This window comes from Calliphora vicina, chromosome 3, assembly GCF_958450345.1.
Source record: "Calliphora vicina chromosome 3, idCalVici1.1, whole genome shotgun sequence".
NCBI lineage: Eukaryota > Metazoa > Arthropoda > Insecta > Diptera > Calliphoridae > Calliphora > Calliphora vicina.
Window position 1 is genome coordinate 18502045 of NC_088782.1, and position 19963 is coordinate 18522007.

Here is a 19963-nt window from a genome sequence, read left to right on the forward strand (position 1 = left end):
AATACTCGTTTGTCTCCCACAATTCTCAGTGAGAATTGGTTTATAAATAAAAATTACTCATACCACCCGTTGCCCATATTATTTAAAAATGTTCAGATCTATTCCAGAAAACGCACAACGGGCGGTTAAAGAAACAATAATTTTAATTAAATGGAAAATCGCTCAATTTCAATTGTGTGTAACTTTTTAACTTCTTATCCAACTTTTACAATATTGGGGACATTGTAATATTTTCCTAAAAATCATTTTCTTTTGAGATATAATATTTGAACCAAAATATTGTCCTTGAACAGATGATAAGTCAAAACTAGTAGCATTCATTTTCCTCAATTAGCATATTTTGTTACGGATATACAAAGTAGAATAAACATACTTTATGTTAATGTATACAAATTTTCATATTTCGACATCTATACATGATCTTTAAATGTATTAAAGAACTGTTGTGTTAAAATTTTTGGCTCTTGATACAAATTTTCGTTGTATTTTGAAAATTTAAATAGCAGAGTCCCTTATGCATACTTGTGATGCTGTAAACTGTGAAATTTTAATATTAATTACCACCTAGTAACAGCCAATAATTTACTTATCACATCATATGGATACAAATAACCAAATCCGACAGTGTTAACTACATACTACAAGCTATAATACAAACCCATTGTTAAATTCATACTCAAGTTTACATAAATACGAGTACAACTACACAATATCACTCATAGAAATAAATAATTTGCTTGTCATTTTCGATGGTCGCTCAAGTACCAAGCAGTTCGTAGAGATGTGTTGGCATCATGTGGTGTTAAATGAAATAAATGTTCAAAAGATGATTTACGAGTGAACGAGTATTTCTTAATTACCAGCACACACTCACTCACACACACACATAATGACATTAACACTTACACACACTCACTTACATACGCATACTTGCACAGCAATGACAACAATTGCTGATGTTGGTGATAATGCTGATGCTGCCGCTGCAGCATACACCTGCCACTTTATGGCCATTTAAATCATTATTACTGTGATTATTATTACCACCACTGCTACTACTATTGTTGTATTTGTTGCTGTATCTGTTGTATTTGTATGTATTTATTTTTAGTTTATACTCTTGTCATGTGTTGCGTCAATGTTCTTACTATTATTATTATTATTGTTATTGTAATGACCATACACACTCGTTTACACCTAGAAATACCCAGCAGTTAAGCAGTAGTCAATGTATCCGTTTTAGACAGTAATTGTCACTAATGTCTGATTACTTAACTGACTCCAACGTGCTCTTTGTAGTACAGAGATCAGTCAATTGGTTACTTTATACACCCCTTTTAACCTAGAGTGAAGCCAATCGTGCCTTTAGTGTCTTTATGTAACCTAGAGTGTAGTCACTTTAAACGTTTATTTTGTACTGCATTTTAGAGAGATGACGTAGGAAGGTTTGTTTACTAGCTATAGGATATTGGACTATCTATGAAATTTATTTTTAACTGCCTATTTGACGTCAATTAGTACCAGTACATGTTAAAATAACTAGTTATATAGCTGATCATGTAACCAGTTAAGTAGCTAGTAAGGTATCTGACTCTATGTAACCGGTATGTGAAGCCAATGCATTGACTACTTTAGACCAGTTATTAGACAGTCTCATTGTAATCAAAAAAGGTCAATTGACTTCCTGCTTTGGATATAGAAGTATTTAAATAAGTGACTAGTTATTTATATGTAGCTAGTTTTGTAACTAATTATCTCCCTAAGTGATAGTTATAATCACTAGTTCGGGAACAGTCTCCTAGCACTGCTGGGACATTAATACTTATTTTGTACGTAATTAAGCCCATCCGCCCAACCATAGTATGTAGTGTTGTGTTGTGTGAGCAAGCATTGTTGTTAATGTCCTTTAATTTTCCAATTTCTATCATAAAATCTGTTATAACTATTAATTTTATATGTTTATGTGAAATCAATTTTACTTATACATTAGGGTGGTTCTTATTATGCTGTCATTGCTCTCCGTCATCTAAAAACCAAATGCTGAAAATTTCATTTGATGTTTCAGGGCAAGTAGCATTTGAAGGGTACAAATCTCTCATTTATTCTCACTTAAATAGCTAAGTTCAACAAATTAAAATTTTTTGATTGGAACAGCATAGCGACCCTATAATCTTGAAAGGACAATTTGAGTAGATAATTTTTGCGGAATAAACTTTTGGTTCAGCTGGTCTGAGTTTTTTTTTTTACAGTGGGTAACTAATGTGGCATGTAATTTTGCTTCGAAAATTTCGAACATTTTGCCAAGAATGCGCCATGAGCTGGAAGTTTTGTTTAACTTCAATAATTTGAAAAAAAAATTGCTGTTGAAGCACACCGATTGCATACCGAAGTTTATGGTGAATTTGTTCCATTGGTTTCATAGCGTGAGAGGTAGTTTGTTCGCATCAGAAGTGGTTATTTCTACTTTGTATATCCGGAACAAAATATGCTAATTGAGGAAAATGAATGCTACTTGTTTTGACTTATCATCTGTTCAAGGACAATATTTTGGTTCAAATATTCTATCTCAAAAGAAAATGATTTTTAGGAAAATATTACAATGTCCCCAATATTGTAAAAGTTGGATAAGAAGTTAAAAAGTTACACACAATTGAAATTGAGCGATTTTCCATTTAAATAAAATTATTGTTTCTTTAATTTCTTCGTTAATTTTTGATAAATACGGCCTGTTTTATAATAACTTCAAGATTGTTCCTAGAAAACGCCCGTGGTGCGTTTTCTGGTATAGATCTGAACATTTTTAAATAATATGTCCAACGGGTGGTATGAGTAATTTTTATTTATAAACCAATTCTCACTGAAAATTGTGAGAGACATATATTGGGTATGTGACTTAAAATGCGGTAATTACAATAAATGGCGTATCTTTTGAACGCGGTTTTTGTTTTTAATAACTGTCATTTTGTACCCTTCATTTGTCATTTATTCTCACTTAGGTATTGAACATTATAGTGTAAACATCAAAGTTTTTCTTTGTTTCGAAAATGTAGAATTTTATACCAAAAAAGCGTCATATGCGGGAAGTTGTGCTTTACTTCCTAAATTTGAAAAAAGTGCTCACCAAAGCTTATTGTGAATGTTTTCTATCAGTTTCAATTTGAGAGAGATTCTTTGTGCGGTCCTGAAGTGGTGATTTTGACAGGGAAGTCAAAGATCGCCCAGGACAGCTGAAGAAGTTTGAAGACCAAGAACTGGAGGCACTACTTCATGAAGATTGTTAAACTGAACAAGAGCTTGCAAAATCATTGGGGCCAACTCAAACAGCAATTTCAAAACCTTTGCGAGCAGCAGGCTTCATCCAAAAGCAGGGAATTGGAACCATACGAATTGAAGCCGAGAGACCTTGAAAGACGATTTTGTATATCCGAAATTATGCTTGAACGCTATAAAATAAAATCATTTTTGCACCAAGTCATTACTTGCGATAAAAAATGTATGTATTACGATAAGAGATCGTATGTGAAGCCCGGTCAAACAGGCGAATCGTTAGCAAAGCCAAATATCCATGGCTCTAAGGTAATTCTCTGTATTTGGTGGTAGCAAAAGGGTCCTATATTGTATGAGCTGCTGAAATCTGACCAGACCATCACAGGACACATATACCGAATGTCAGAAAAACAACCAGAATATGCGGTAATATAAGATGATAATAATAATAAGACAGAAAACGGTAATAATCCATCATGACAACGCTCGGCCACATGTTGCAATACCAGTTAAAAAGTATTTAGAATGAAGTGGTTGTGAAGTTTTGCCTCACCCGCTTTATAGTCCAGACCTTGCCCCGTCCGATTACTATTTGTTTCATTCGATGGAGAATGCTCTCTCTGGGATATGCTTCACTTTGGAACAGAGAAATTGGCTTGATTCGTTCTTGGCCTCTAAAGATGAGCAGTTATTTTGGCTTGGAATGCATATGTTACCAGAAAGATGGGAAGACGCATAGCTAAGAAAGGTCAAGACCTTGAATAAATTTATATTATACAATTGTTACAAAATAAATGCTAAAGATTTAAAAAAATAACGAATTTTTTGATGAAAATTAGCGGATGGTTGCCCGAACAAAACTCCCATATTGATAAAACAATTTTATCATTTGCACGTCTTGTTGAACGCTATATCCGTCTGTGGTGATTTGACAAAACAAACTGAATAAATGACAGCCAATTTGATAGATGCAGCTTCAACCGCTATCAACTGTCACAGTTCGGAAGCCGATATTGGAAGAGTGCAGATTTTGTGAATCAACGTCATATTAAGGATGGGGAGTTTTGAAAGGTGTCCGAAAATTTACTAAAGATTTCAATTAAATAGAAAATACATACTATATTTTCTTTAGATTGTTTTATTGTTATTGAATCATAAAGTACACAAGATAAGGTTATAAATGGAATATCAAATCGGTCAAATGATCTCCAGGGCTTTACAGGTACATACGCACTCTTTTGTCGAATTTTTCCACAACCATTTTTCCATAAATATGACTGAATTTTATAGTAAGAATTGTGCTAAATTTCCCAATTATTGATAAATTCACTGACATTTATTGTTGGGGGATAAGCTAGTTAATATGAGCATTTCACTGGTTGCTTAGGCCAGATCATCAGGAAACCTTTTCCCAAAAAGGCTTTAGAAAAACTAAAGATATTATACATATCAAGCTATAGAGTGAATGAGAATTACAGACACTCAAGCTTTATTTGTAAAAATATCAAAGCTTAAACAAAACTCCAACAATAAATAGTGAGTTTATCTTTTGAGTTTTATTTTATTGATACGGATTTCCTCCTTCAATACACGATCGGTTGTGGACTTATTGGCAAAGATATTTGACTTCAAAGAACTCCTATTGGAAAATCCTTTATTTTCTATATATACGAGCCTGATTATTGACGCAATCATATTTCTCTTTCGTGTTTGCTGGGTCATGTATGGTTAAGGATGGTCCTTTAAATAATTTAATTAGAAATAATTGATATCAGCACAATTAATTAAATTTCAGTTTTTTTATACCATGAATTCATTTGAGAGAAGAGAGGTATTAGATCGCGATACATTCGTAAGTCAATACTGTTGCAGATAAATGACTTTTCGTCCATTATTTGGCACATGTATGAAATTTCTTTGTAAAATCGTAAGTAAAGTCATATTATCTAAACCCAACTTAAGGTTCTCCCTAAACTCCCTGTAAATTAATGTATTCAAATAATTCTTCTATGGATATGTGTATTTAGCTGTGTTCATATATGCTGCATACAGCAGCAAAAATATTTAAGTATAATTTTAATAAATTCATTCATCACACATTATAACAACCTCAAACAGCTGACGTTTTAATATGAATTTTGTTGGTCAAAATATTATTAATATTATTGCTTTAATTGTTACTAGCTGCTGCTACTTACTATTGTTGTTCGTGTTATTATTATTATTATTATAATTGTTATTATTGTTATATGCCTACAATGCTTATATGCCAGTACATAATGTTCATAGGCATAAATCCACATGTTAACCCAGTTTACTGTGGTTGCTATTGTCAGCAGTTTTGAAAAATATGAAAATCAAATACATACATAGTTAAATTTATAATTGTTAACATTTTAAAGCTGTTAATGTATTGTAAGTAATTACTTTTTTAGATCTTTTAAAGTATAGGATTTCATTTGTAAATTTACTTGGAAATGTTAAATTATTTGAAAGCAAATATATGTATATTATTAACATGTTATTAAGTGTATTCTAATATTAAACAAAAATTATTTATGATATTTTTGTGATTTCATATAAATGCAACATGTTGGGATATATTGGTAGTCCGAATGATAATAACAAAAGAACAGAAAACATTTAAATTTTAATTAAATTTTATATTTGAATTAAATTTGTGATACAATTTTTGGAAATTTTTTTTTATTTTAAATCTTTCTTTTGAAATTTCAAATAATTTGAAATATGTATATATGAAATTAAGATAGGTTTAAGAATTATATCTGAGAACTTTTGACAAAACAACTTAAAATTTTTCAGGAGAGCGCAAAAACTGTTGAATTTATCGATCAATATTTTATTATTTGTCCTTGAAGAACTTTATTATTTGTCTCAAAGAATTATACAAAGGATAAATAATAAAATTATTATTATTATTATTGATTGATTTGTTTTTTATGATATCTCAGAAACTAATATTCGTAAGAAGAAGCAGCGTTTTGAAAAGTTAGTTTTATTATAGAAAAACTTAGATATTTTCTTATCTAGACTTAAGATGTTTTATCCAAACTCCACAGATATAACAAGTAAGAGAGCTATATTCGGCTGTGCCGAATCTTATATACCCTTCACCAAATTATACTTTAAAATAAATTTTTTTTTGTTTTTTTTTTTTTTGTTTTTCAAAAAAAATTTTTTTTTAAATTGTTTTTTAATTTTTTTTAAAAAAAGGTTTTTTCCAAATTTTTTTAAAAAAAAAATTTTTAAATTTTTTTTTTAGTTATTAATTTTTTTTTTTGGAAAAAAAATGTATGACAAAAAAAATTTTTTGATGAAAAAAAAATTCGGGTTTTTTTTTGACCCATTGTATACTTACTATATATAGCCTTATCTACATCGTTGCAATGGACTTTGAAATATCTATCATTAGATATCCATATTGTCTATATTAATGACTTAGTAATCCAGATATAGATAAAAAATAGATCAAAAATCGAAGTTATCCCGCTTTTTTGCTCATATCTCCGTTATGGACCGATTTTGCTGATTTTAAATAGCAAACTGCTCGAAAGCATGTCTGACAGAATTATTGAAGATTTGTATCCCGAAGATATCTGGGGTCTTCAGAAAATTGATTTCAACAGACAGACGGACATGGCTTAATCGACTCCGCTATCTCTAAGGATCCAGAATATATATACTTTATAGGGTCGGAAATGAAAAATGTAGAAATTACAAACGGAATGACAAACTTATATATACCCTTCTCACGAAGGTGAAGGGTATAAAAAAGGTATTTATTAAATTAAAAGTGTAATACGGTGATTTGCATTATAAAGAACGCGACATTCGGTTGCCTTCAAAGTGAAAATATAAAGAAATTTACCTTTTTCACTGTGGTTTGTGCAAAATGTAGGTTTCCAATATATTAACAATAAACGTGAGATCAAGAACGCGACATAAAGTAGAACTCGTTTTTGACAGCATCTAGAAAAATGCAAAAATCTTACAACATAATTTGTTAAAGCAAATTTATTAAACTAACATTGAATAATATAAAATTCTGTTTGCATTGATTTTTTAACACCTTTAATTATAGCAAGCCTAAATAATACATTTTTTACAAATTTAATAAATAGAAAAATTTAATTTTGAGAATATAAATTTTAGCATATTTTTAAGCCATTGAATGAAATTTCAAACAAGCTGAACAATGTTCTCCTAACCAGAAACGGTCGAATTTGACACCATGTATCTCTCCTTGTGTTCTAATTTAATTTTCTTAATGGCCATATCCTCCTCTACGATTCGTTCATACATCATTTTGCAATTGGACTAGTTTAGAAGATTCAAATGTTTAATGGAAATATTTCTTATATTTATTTATGTCACAATTTTTTGATGATCCAAATCTGCTTGTTAAAAAACATTTGTTTTTTTTCGTTAAATGATACACTTACGATAGAGAACGCGACACGCGAACGCGAAAATCAAAATAAAATGTTTAGTGTGATTATTATATGCAGCATAGCTGTAACTTGTGAATAAAATACAAAATATAAATATTTTTTATATTATTATAGTTTTTGTTTGCAATTATAAATATTTATTTTCCAAATTATTTATTAGTTAAATAAAGTATTTGTCTAATTTATTAATAATATTTACAGTTAAATTTATGCATATTTATATCTTTTAAAACCAAATAAATTATAAATAAAATCATTTTATATTAGTTTAACTGAATTATATTGATATTTTTTAGAAAATAGTAAAATTTTGTATATTCAAATAAATCAAAGTTGAATAAAATTTAAATTTATTTCATTTATATACAAATAAAATCAACTAATTTCTTTGGAATATTTATTCAAACAAAACACAAAAAACTAAAATTATTCAAACAAAAAATTATTGAATAGAAATAATTCTAATAAAATATTTTTATTTATCACAAATTTGAAACAAATAAATTTATTTTTCCAAAAATTACTGAATAGAAATAATTCTAATAAATGTTTTTATTTCACAATAATACTGATGTAAAATATCTTCTGATTGCATTCTGAGTTGAAAAAGTTAGTTCTCTGATATCTAATATTCTATTTTTAAAAACTACTACTTAATCATTGATTATCACTAGAATATGGACACAGATTAATGGTTTCAATTGGAGGTTTAATAATAAAATTTAAATTGTGAAGAACAAAATTCATGAATTATTTTTAAAAACTGTTTTTAACTGTAACTAGTTGTTCAAAATGATCGTCTTACATGTCATTCCTCCTAGGTCTAAGTGAAATTAGACGTTCAAAATATCGTTGAATTATTTTTGAGCATTGTTTTTGTTTGAAGGACCGAAGGATCTTTTTCATAATCCTCGGAAGAAAAATCTTTATCGTCCGAGCTCATTTTCACAAACAAAAATATTTTTTTATAAAATTTTTGAAAAATTTGTTGTTAAAATATTTGACTTTATTTTCACAAATAAAATTATTCAAAGAAAATTTCTATGAATAAAAGAGTATTCTAAATTTTTTAGTTGAATATTTAAATATTTTTCTTTTTTTTGGAGAAATAAAATTATTCAAAGAAAATTGCTTTGAATAAAATCTATCAACAAATTTTGGAATAAGTAAAATAATATTTTATTCATAACTAGTTGAATAAACTAATTTAATATTTAATTTTTACTATAAAAATATAATTTGAAAATAATTACATGTTTTCATATTGATTAGAATATTTTAAAATCTATTCATTATATAATAAATAAAATACAACTTATTGTTACTAAAATACAAATACTATTAGTATAATTTTATAAAAGTTTATTAAAAACTTTTAAGTATAATTTATTTAATATCGTATTCTATTGAAATCAAATAATATTTATTGCTTTATATTCTAAATAGATATATATTAATTAGTATCCTATTTTCAATAATATAGAATGATTTCAATATAAATTTATTTTTTCAAATATAACTAAAATTCAAAAATAATTAAGTTTTTGGAAATATTTTGAATAAAAATATTCACAATTTACAGCTATGATATGCAGTAACTTGTTTCTAAAACTACTTAATTTTGATTTAATTTAAAGACGTCGCACAGTTGAGTATTTTCGTTGCAACAATCATAACTTTTGAACCAAATAAGATAATCAAAAAATTTAAAAGGACTACGATAGATAATTGATTAGCCTATGAAATGAGTGTTTGAAAATGGTTCTACGCATTTCAGGTGTCCACTTATGGGTTAGCAAAATAGAAATTTGTGGAAAAATAAATTTTATTGGAAGAAATTTTTAAAATTTTTATGTTTTTTAATGACTTTTATGATTTAAAATTATTCCAGAAAAGATTAAAAAAAACTTTTTTTCGGAAAAAATTTTTTTTGGTTGGTTTATCACGGTTAATGTCATTTTTGGAAACATGTCTTTTTTCAAAATTTAACCTTTAGCAAAAATGAGGCTCATGCCACATTGGACATTCTAAACGAGCGATTTGAGGGCATGGTCATTCCACGTAGAGATGAAGTGAACTGGCCACCGAGATTCTGCGATTTGACCACTTTAGATTTTTCTCTTGTGGAATTTTCGCAGGTTTATGCGAATAAGCCAGAAACCACAGCGTGCCTCAAAGCCAACATAACCCATTCCATCGGGTAAATTCATGCAGATTTATTTGCACGATGTTATCTATATTCCATACATAAAGGCATCGATAGGCCTTTCAAACGAATAAAAACTTCTATGATATATCACAAACACCTTGTGTTATTAAAATTTAAAGATGTGAAGCGCTTAACCAAAAATATAATTTTGTAAGCAAGGGGCAAAAAAATGAAACATTTTTTTTCTGATAACAAAACAACTTATAATATAACGTTTCAAAATGTTAACTTTTATCAATAATACTGCTGCCTGGGTTATAATGTTTTGTCATAATTTGTATAAATATTTAATATTTATTTATGTAAATGTGTGTATGTATGTGTTTTTGGCATAAAGTTAAAATTATCATGAATGCGTCAATATCGGTTTACTGAATGTGTGATTAAATTTACACTAATTTTCCAATAATGAGCTCTGCTGTGTGTGTTTTGTATCTCAAATGTAAAACAAACTAATAAAGTACAATACAAAATGCATACAAACACGTATGTAGGTATAACTGTATGTGATATCATGCAAATACGAATAATTCGCATACAAAGCCAGTATCATAATAATTATTTTAGCTTTGAAATTGTTTTCTTTCCGTTGAAATCAATATTAACATATTGAAAGCAAAAAAGAAAAAAAAAAAAATAATCACAAAACGTACAGGTCAGTTAGATTTCTGATACATAATTACATATACAATTGGGTAATGATATTGAAACAAAGCAAATACTCATTTGGCTTTTATAACCCAGCAAAAAACTTGGAAAAATACATACTTGGTAATGAGTACTGTTTACCACTTATATCAAAATGTTTCTTATTGATTTTGAAGACCTTATTTGATTAAACAAAATATAAAGATACTTATATAATTAGTAATAACATTAGTAATAAACGATTTAGCTGGGTGGCTTTTATTTGAGCTCTTTTAAAATTATTTCTTTGTTCCATAAAAGCGATTACATTTGCTATTCGCACAAATAAAAAATTATTAATTTGTTAATTGAAACTGTTTAAATTTATTAATTGTAAATTTGTAATCTTTATTTTACATTTTCACTTCATTATGTTGAGTGTTTTTCGTTAATAATAACAGAAATCATTGCCACAGAATAAAGCATACCATTTGCTGGCAATTTGTAATATTGGTTTTGTTTTCTATTTTTTTTTTATCCATCATCTACAGCATCTGATGAGCTGATTTAAAATATTGAGTCATTATTAATACTGTGTTCACATCTGGTTTTACAGCATAAAATTATAAACATTAAAAAATATTAAAAGAAAACAGTACCTACAAAGAGATACATTTAATTCGATTAGTTTGAAAAACAAACGGCCCAAACACAATTGCCTTAATATATTTAAAGAAAGAAAATTATATAAAAGTAAGCAGAACGAACAAATAATAAATACGAAGCTATCGTTGAAATTACTTCAACAGATCCTTATTACAAGCGTTATAAATGTCGCGTGCTAAATCACTCCTAAAATATAAAACAGTTAAAAATAATTGCTTTAAAAAATTGTGTTCCAATTCACAGATTTTTTCATTTTTCTAGAATCAGTCGTAAACTAGTAATATTTTTTGTAGCGTTCTTGATCACATATTTGCCTTAAGCTATTTAAAGAAAGAAAATTATATAAAAGTAAACAGAACGAACAAATAATAAATACGAAGCTTTCGTTGAAATTACTTGAACTAATCCTTAGTGCAAGCGTTATATATAAATGTCGCGTGCTAAATCACTCCAAAGGTTTTAAAAAAAATAAAGCAAATATTTCAATATTAAAATGCCAAATGGCAATTCCCAGTGTCACCTACAGGTGACAGGAGGATAAATATTGGTATTATTTATATACAGACAAGATCCTGTTTTATATCTGATTTATTTTGGCAACGCTAGAATTTTATTAACTAGTTGATTTTTCAAAATCTTTAAGCAGTGTTTTTGATTTTAGCATACTGGTGTGTGTCTTATGATAAATAAGTTGTTATAAAATTTCCAAACGGGTAAGTATCACAATAATTTTTTAATAAATACTGCTAGATATTCAGGCTAACAATGGAGCAAGTATTTTTAGAAAATTATTTTCTGCCCAGTGTCACCTATAGGTGACCCCGCAATAAAATCGAAACTAGCTATATTTTTTTTTTATTTTAAACTTATTTATAGTGTAAACTAGACGTATTTTTAATAAAAACAAATTATTTCTCTTTTTGGTGAGGGTATGGGAATTGCCGGGTTAAAACTATAAACAAAAATTTATTTTAGTTTAAAATAATTGCTTAATAAATTGTCTTCCAATTCACAGATTTTTACATTTTTCTAGATGCAGTCGTAAACGAGTAATATTTTTTTGTAGCGTTCTTGATCGCATATTTCCCTTAAGCTATTTCAAGAAAGAAAATTATATAAAAGTAAGCAGAACGAACAAATAATAAATATGAAGCTTTCGTTAACAATAATAGAACAAGTCCTTATTACAAATGTTATAAATGTCACGTGCTTAATCACACTAAAGGTTGTAAAAAATAAAGCAAATATTTCAATATTAAAACTATAAAAAGAAAATTATTTTAGTTTAAAATAATTGCTGTAAAAATTGTGTTCCAATTCACAATATTTTTTGTAGCGGTCTTGATCACGTATTTATTGCTAATATATTGGAACTAATGACAGAACCTACATTTAGCAGTAAACATAGTGCCACTATAATATTATAGAAATATGGAAACTTCAAAGGCATACGAATGTCGCGTTCTTGACAGTCTAAATGCCTGTATTATGGATGAAAATAAGAGGAAATCAAATAAACTTTTAGTGATTACAAAATATTATATAAAAAGTTAATTACGACTTCAAGAATTTTTAAAGTACGAAATTACTATTTACATTTTAAATTGCAGCACATTCGGATCATAAATGGATTTTTTTGCGATTTTTTTTAAATGTGAGACCCAAGGCGGCATGTAATTTTGCTAATTAAGCGTAACGATCATTTGGTGACCCCCACTGAAATTTTCCGGCAAAAATTTACGTGTAATATTTTAATCCTTAAATGTACTTTTTTTAAAGGACTTTTTTTTATTTTATCGAAAAAGGGGTCAAATTAACCTCTAAACAAAGGATCTAGAGGGTTATGATCTTCCACAGAAATGATCCCCATACAATTCTACAATATGACTCTGACAATAAGAATTCTCTCAGACATTAACTTACAACATTTTTTCATTTAGTATAATGTTCCCTTCGATCAAAAAAATTAAAACATTGACCCACTGTAAAAAAAATTCAGACCAGCTGGACTATAAGTTTATTCTACAATAAATAATCTACTCAACATGCCCTTTTAAAATTATAGGGTCGCTATTCTGTTCCAATCAAAAAGTCTTAATTTGTTGGACAGTGTCATTAATGCCTGAAGAAACTTAAAAAGTGCTTGGGAAATTTATTGAATGCAGTCAAAATCTATAGATTTACACTGATTTTTTTTTATAAATGTTTGTTGTTTATTTTAATTGATCATAGCATTGCTTACCTGTTAAACGATTGACCGTGCGACATGTATAACTTTTGTATGCATCATTTGGTCCAGCATTATTTATGTACAATTCACCATTCGACAGTATTGTATATTTGCCACCAATGTCCGTATTGGGATACAAATGCATGCCCGTATCCTGTACCCATGCAGTGACCATAACAAATTCTGACATATAACTGGGTACCTGTAAAGAAAATAATAAAAAGAGAACAGTACAAAAGGATTAATGATAAAGGAAAAACAGGAAAAAAACAAAACAATTAATAAAGTAGGGGAGAGTGGTGTAATGTATAAATTCTTTAATTTTGGGCAGGTTTATACGTTTTTTATATCCTACTTTTGTCAAAAATTTTAAGAAGCTGCCTCATTTGGTTTTTGTTTGACAGCCATTTATGGCAGACTACCTCGTATCTTGAGGAGAAATTGGAAAAAAGTGAATTTTATCTGCTCTTTTTTGGAAAAAAACCATCAAACCAAGGCTAAGCTTGATAAATACTATGGGAACTCTCCGCCATCAATTTCAATGGTAAAAAAATGTGGAACATTCTGGACGCACAGTTGAGGTCTTTACACCCAAAACAATTGAAAAAGTCATGATATGGTGTTGGAGGATCGGATATAAAAATTGCGTTAGATTGTGGAAGCCATCGGCAGCTCATATGACTCAGTGCTTTAAGTTTTGAATGATCACTTGGGTTTGAAAAAGCTTTCCGCAGATGGGCGCCGTGTTTTCTCACAATCGGATACACATATATGCAGTTTCCATGGCAAAAATCCAAGAAATAGGTTACGAAATGCTCCCTTTTCAGCCGTATTCTCCGGATTTAGGTCCGAGTGGCTATTTCTTGTTTCCAAACTTGAGGAAATGTCTCGGCTATATGAGATTTGACTCCAACGATGAGATCATCTTACAAAAACTACCTAATTTCATGACCTCAAAAATCTTATTTTTTGGAAGGGATATAAAAATTGAATGAAAAATAAAATAATTTTTTATCCAAAAATCTGTGTTTCATTCCAAAAAGGCTCGGACTTAGTAAAAATAATTCGGATTAAAAATTTGTTTTCCCGAAATTGACCCATTATCGGTTTTATAAATGTTATTTTAAGTTTAATAACTGAAAATAAGTTGTAATTTCTATTGTAATAATTTAATTTTTGGACTAGTTAATTTTTATCTCTGCTCTATTGTGCATGTATTTCAATAAAAATAACATGCTGCTACTACAATAATAAATTTCGTTTGTTGTTTCTAACAAAAAACTATTTCTATTATTATTTTTCATCATTTTAAAGTGAAACACACCTGGAAAAGATGTGAACATGTTTTGTATGCTGAATTAAGTGGAATTGCAAATATAATTAAAAACGAAAACAGCACAAAGGAAAATAACTAATAAAATGCAATAAAAGGATCTGGATTGTGGAAAAAAATGTAAGGTCATGTCGTCAGCACACGATAAAGAGCTGAAATGGACAGTCAGATAGTAAGTTTCCGGCTCAGTAAATACCCTACGTGAGCGGTAATTTTGAGCTGCAATGACCATTGAAAATGGAAAATCCATATTAATTCCAGGAAGTTATTACATATTAGAATCTCCATGTATAAAGCATAAATCGAATGATTTTCTTTCAAATCGAATTACTCAATAATAACCTCCAAGATTTCTGGACTAAAATGTAATCTTGTTAGTTGGGATTACCTATTGATGTTTGTGAATTATTTATTTGAGAACTAATGAGAAGTTGTATTAAGAATTTAAAATTTCAGTTTTTGATAAGTTGCTGCTGTTTCGAATAAATTACTTTTTGATGAAGTACCTGGTAAGAAATTTGTAATAATTATGTTTAACTTAAGAAACTTACTTGACATTTCAGAACTGCCGTATTGCCAGCCATCACATACTCATCGTGCACTTGTACTGTATACTTTTGGTTAACAACTGCAAATAAAAGAGAGAGAAAAGTTAATTAAAGGAATAATAGTAATTATTGCTCAAGTAATAAATTTATTATGCTAAAAAGAGCTGATTAACCTACAAAAGTTTAATTTATTTTTCCCATTATTAAGAAATATTAATACTAATAAACATAACTAAATATAAGCACTTCTTAGCGAGTCATATTTCCAGGAATTCCAAATTATTAGCAGCTAGTGCTTAATTGATGGTCCATTGAAAGTTATATTAAACAACTGCCAAACTAAGCCATATAAATAATTGAAGGGCTGGGTGCAGTAACCGGATAAGACACAAAATTAAAATAATAAAAAAACCAACAAAGTTTTACAAAATTATATAAATGTATGAATTTTATTATAGTTCGTTTTACATTTTCAAGTCTATAAAATAAAAATATTAGAAATGAATGAAAATATTAATACGAATGAAAATTGTATTAATATTAATACATAAAATTAGCTATTTTGAAAGGTATATATTAACATTATAGTGTAAACAACAAGGTTTTTTCTTGCTTCGAAAATGTTTGCTATTCAGAAGTGATGATTTTGTCACAGAAGACATGATCGCCCAGACCAGCCAAAAAAGTTTCAACAAGACGGTGCCACATATCACATAGAGCTTTTGAAACAAATTAATCTACAGCATGAGACATTTCGTGGTCGTGTTTGTAGTTTTTGAAGTCAGAGGTCTATGACAACAAGCCCACCACAATCACTAGTGATTTAAACAAAAATTTGTGTAAAAGTCATTTGACCTTTATGTAACTCCATCCATAACTCTATCTTATGTTCTTTATGATTCAATAAAAATAATAAAAATCTAAAGGAAAAAATCGGTCTTCTATTTAATTAAAATCTTTCGTTAATTGTGGACCACCCTTTATATTCACCCCTATCGTGAAAAACATGTGAAATTTATGTTCCCATGAAATATCCATTTCCCTCGAAGGGAAAATTGCTATCGTGATTGTTGATTTTGTTCGGAACAGCTGTTTATTGTTTACAAAATTCCATCTAAAAATTAATTTTTTCACGTTAACAAAGTTCATGAACGAAAAATGGGAAAAAGGAACACATTTCATGTGAAATATTAATTTGCAATAGGGGTGATTGTCTATATAGAGAGAAATTGTTCATTTGCGAAAATTAATTAATTTTCCTTTTTGTACTCACAACTAAAGCCCATATTAGAGGTATTCCGATATTCAAAATTTCACAAGAACCGAAAAACCGGTTTTCGCAACCAAATCCGACTCAGATATCGATAGGAATTCAGAATAAGTACTCATACCCCCATGTGACAGAATTCCATTCCGATCGAAAGCCACCACTTTAATTTTTCAAAGTGGAACTGATATTTGATTGTAATTCATATTTTCAAATAATTTCTTTACCAAAAACTTGACTTTTGTTTTAATATACAAAACAGGGCACACTTAGAAAGGTGACTGCGATGAAACAGCTGACTATTTTTTTTATTCAGTTTGAATTGTCAATTCACTTGTGGTTGTTGTGGCGAAAAATACAACAAACTCAAAAGCAAAAACAACAACACGCAACTTTGACAGTTCACCTACTTTTTAACAAAAACAAAGTACCTGTTGTTTTTGTATTGTTGTAGTGATGCAGTCACCTTTCTAAGTGTGCCCTGATACAAAACATTGCCAAATTAAATTTGGAAGTTCAGAATTATAAACTATTTTGGGAATTGAAAAAATCAAACGACATCTGAAGAAGCTAAAACAAAATAGATCGGAATAATAGCTACGGAATTGAAACCATTCCGAACGAAATGTTTGAAAGGCCTGATAGTGGCACAAAATAATTCTGTATATTCATATTGTGAAGAGTATAAAAAGGGGACCACTTATTTTCACTAGGTTATTAATTTTAATTTATGAGTTAAAATTTAAATTTGCAATAAATCACTGAAGGCACTGTTTACATAGAACATAATTATTTCCATTAAATATTTCATAAGTTCAAATTTAAATTTTAAATAATTTGAACTTATTAAAAATGAGCATTATTTCTATTTGATAATATTTAGAGTTTTATTAATATCAAACTTTTTTTATATATATTAGAAATATTAAATATGAATGTCATTATCCAACATGCTCTTTGTTATTTAGTTTTAACACATCATTAGCTGCTGTAATTGAAATTGAATTTTTTTCAGCATAATCGAAGCCATTAAAATTCATTTGATATTCAAATACTATAATCAACACAAATAAATCCAAAACACTAATGAAATTTTTTAATGAAACCTTAATGTGAAGCAGACCCAAATAAAATTCATAAAATCTAGTTCAAAATATTAAATTGTCAGCTTAGATTTTGGTCATTTATTTAAAATATGTGTATGTTAAATGAAAAACTAAATATAGTTTCGAAACAATTGAATACAGTGGCCATTGTTAGCAAAATAAAACAAAAAAATGTACACAAATGTGTATATTAAGTACCAAGTATTTAAGTTTCTTTTTTTATTGTATTTTATTTTAGTCTCTATTGTATTCTATTGTGTAGATATTTTAAGCTAAAATTATTAGCCCAGGTGCTGCTGGTGGCCATTGTGTTACTTGGAAAACAAACTGATGCTATTGTGGAAAACACCACCCAGGTGGCTTTTAAAGTATGTAGAGAATTATTATTATGAAAAAGTAATAAAAGCTAATAAATTTGTCAAATTTTTAGTTACTAAAATCCTTTAGAACAAGAGTGTGGGTATAAAAGCAAGGTTGGTGCGAATATGTTACAGTGAGGCTAAATAGAAGGAAGAATAAAGGTTATTTATAATAAAAGTAACCAGTTTACTGTTCTAAAGCTTAACATTTGTTTAAACAAAAACAGTACATTTTAACTAATTTTGTAGGGCAGAAAAGCGAAAACTTTAGCCTTTATTATAGTGAGCAAATCAGTGTATCAACCAGGAATCGAACCTATAACCTTCATACAAATAGACTTGATCAAAGTCAACAAAATCTGCAAGTTTATCAACCGATTTGAATCTGCATTCATATTTTAAACCCTAAACATTTGAGAAATCTCTTCTTAGTGGATCTACATGGGGGGAGAAGGAAACTTAGAGTACAAATTGCATGTCTCTACATTTTGACGTTTGGTCTGGGCCATGTTGAATCAGTCAGTCGTTATTCTTTCATATGTATATATAAATTTATTTTTAAATATTTTATTATTATTTCCATTTAATTTATTTTAATTTTTTGTTAATTTTTTTTAAGCACTTTAAAATCCTTCTCTTTAATTAATTGCCTTTCTTATAAAGTACGTCGTGGCAACTTTAAAATCCCGCTTGAAAAATCTGCTTAATTTTCCTAAAGTTATTTAGTCATTCTGGCAATTGACTATCAAAGTTTCTCTAACAATGTCATGTCAATTTCTCAATCAAGTTTTTTTTTCTTCTTATTTTCACACAATTTCGTAAGATTTTTTGTAGTTTTTTTTTTTGCTTCTTTTGTTAAAGAAAATAGAATTAGAAGAGAAAAAAAATTTTAAATGACAAAACAATTTTTTTTTAGTAGATTTTGTAAATACATGTCAATTTTGTTGAAAGGTTTTAATTTAGTTGAAGATGAAGAAGGAGTAACTACAAAAAAACTGTTAACTGATTTTTTTCAATGGAAAATCCATGGATTGTTATGATTAATATCTCATTTTGTTTCCATTACATTTAACTTTGCGATAAAGCAATAAATCTGAACAATTTCTGCCGTTTTCGAATTTTCATGATTTTTTTAAAACAAAAAAATTAGATATTTTCACGTAAAAGATATATATTTTGCTTTAATTTGTTATTATAACTCCGAAACTACTGAGCCGATTGAAATGCAATATATACGTGAAAATTTCTACATAACATGGGGATAATGTTTTCAAAATTAAATCAATCGGCTAAAGCACATTAACTACTCAATTTTATGTATATCAAACAAAAAACTAAAATTTTGTGAAAATGAGCGAATTCACTGAATTGTGAATAAATTCTAAAAGAATCTATCGATTTTTGTCATCAATATCTTATTTTATTTCTATTACATGTGTCTTTACGATAAAGTAATAAATCTGAACAATTTCTACCGTTTTCGAATTTTCATGATTTTTTTAAACTAAAATTTAGCTATTTTCACGTAAAAAAATATAATTTTTGCTTCAATTTGTTATTATAACTCCGAAACTACTGAGCCAATTAAAAAGCAATATGTATGTGAAGATTTGTACATAGCATGGGAAAATGTTTTTAAAATTCCATCAATCGAACGAAGAACATAAACTACTCAATTTTATGTATATCAAACAAAAAACTAAGATTTTGTGAAAATGAGCGAATTCACTTAATTGTGAATAAGTTCGAAAAAACTCCATGGATGTTTATGGACGATATCTCATTTTGTTACTATTACATATGGCTTTACAATAAAGAAATAAATCTGAACAACTTCTGCCGTTTTCGATTTTTCATGATTTTTTTAAAACAAAAAAAA

At 28.3% G+C, this 19963-nt stretch overlaps 1 protein-coding gene across 1 annotated transcript in view; it reads right to left on the reverse strand.

The window, feature by feature from the left end:
• The window catches only part of Dscam4 (Down syndrome cell adhesion molecule 4), a 165630-nt gene that overhangs the window by 85919 nt on the left and 59748 nt on the right, over window positions 1-19963 (reverse strand). The window contains exons 5-6 of the mRNA XM_065505556.1: window positions 15356-15432; window positions 13484-13673 (exon numbers count right to left, since the gene is read on the reverse strand). Coding sequence (XP_065361628.1) covers window positions 13484-13673; window positions 15356-15432 — 267 coding nt within the window. The remainder of the gene's footprint in view (window positions 1-13483; window positions 13674-15355; window positions 15433-19963) is intronic.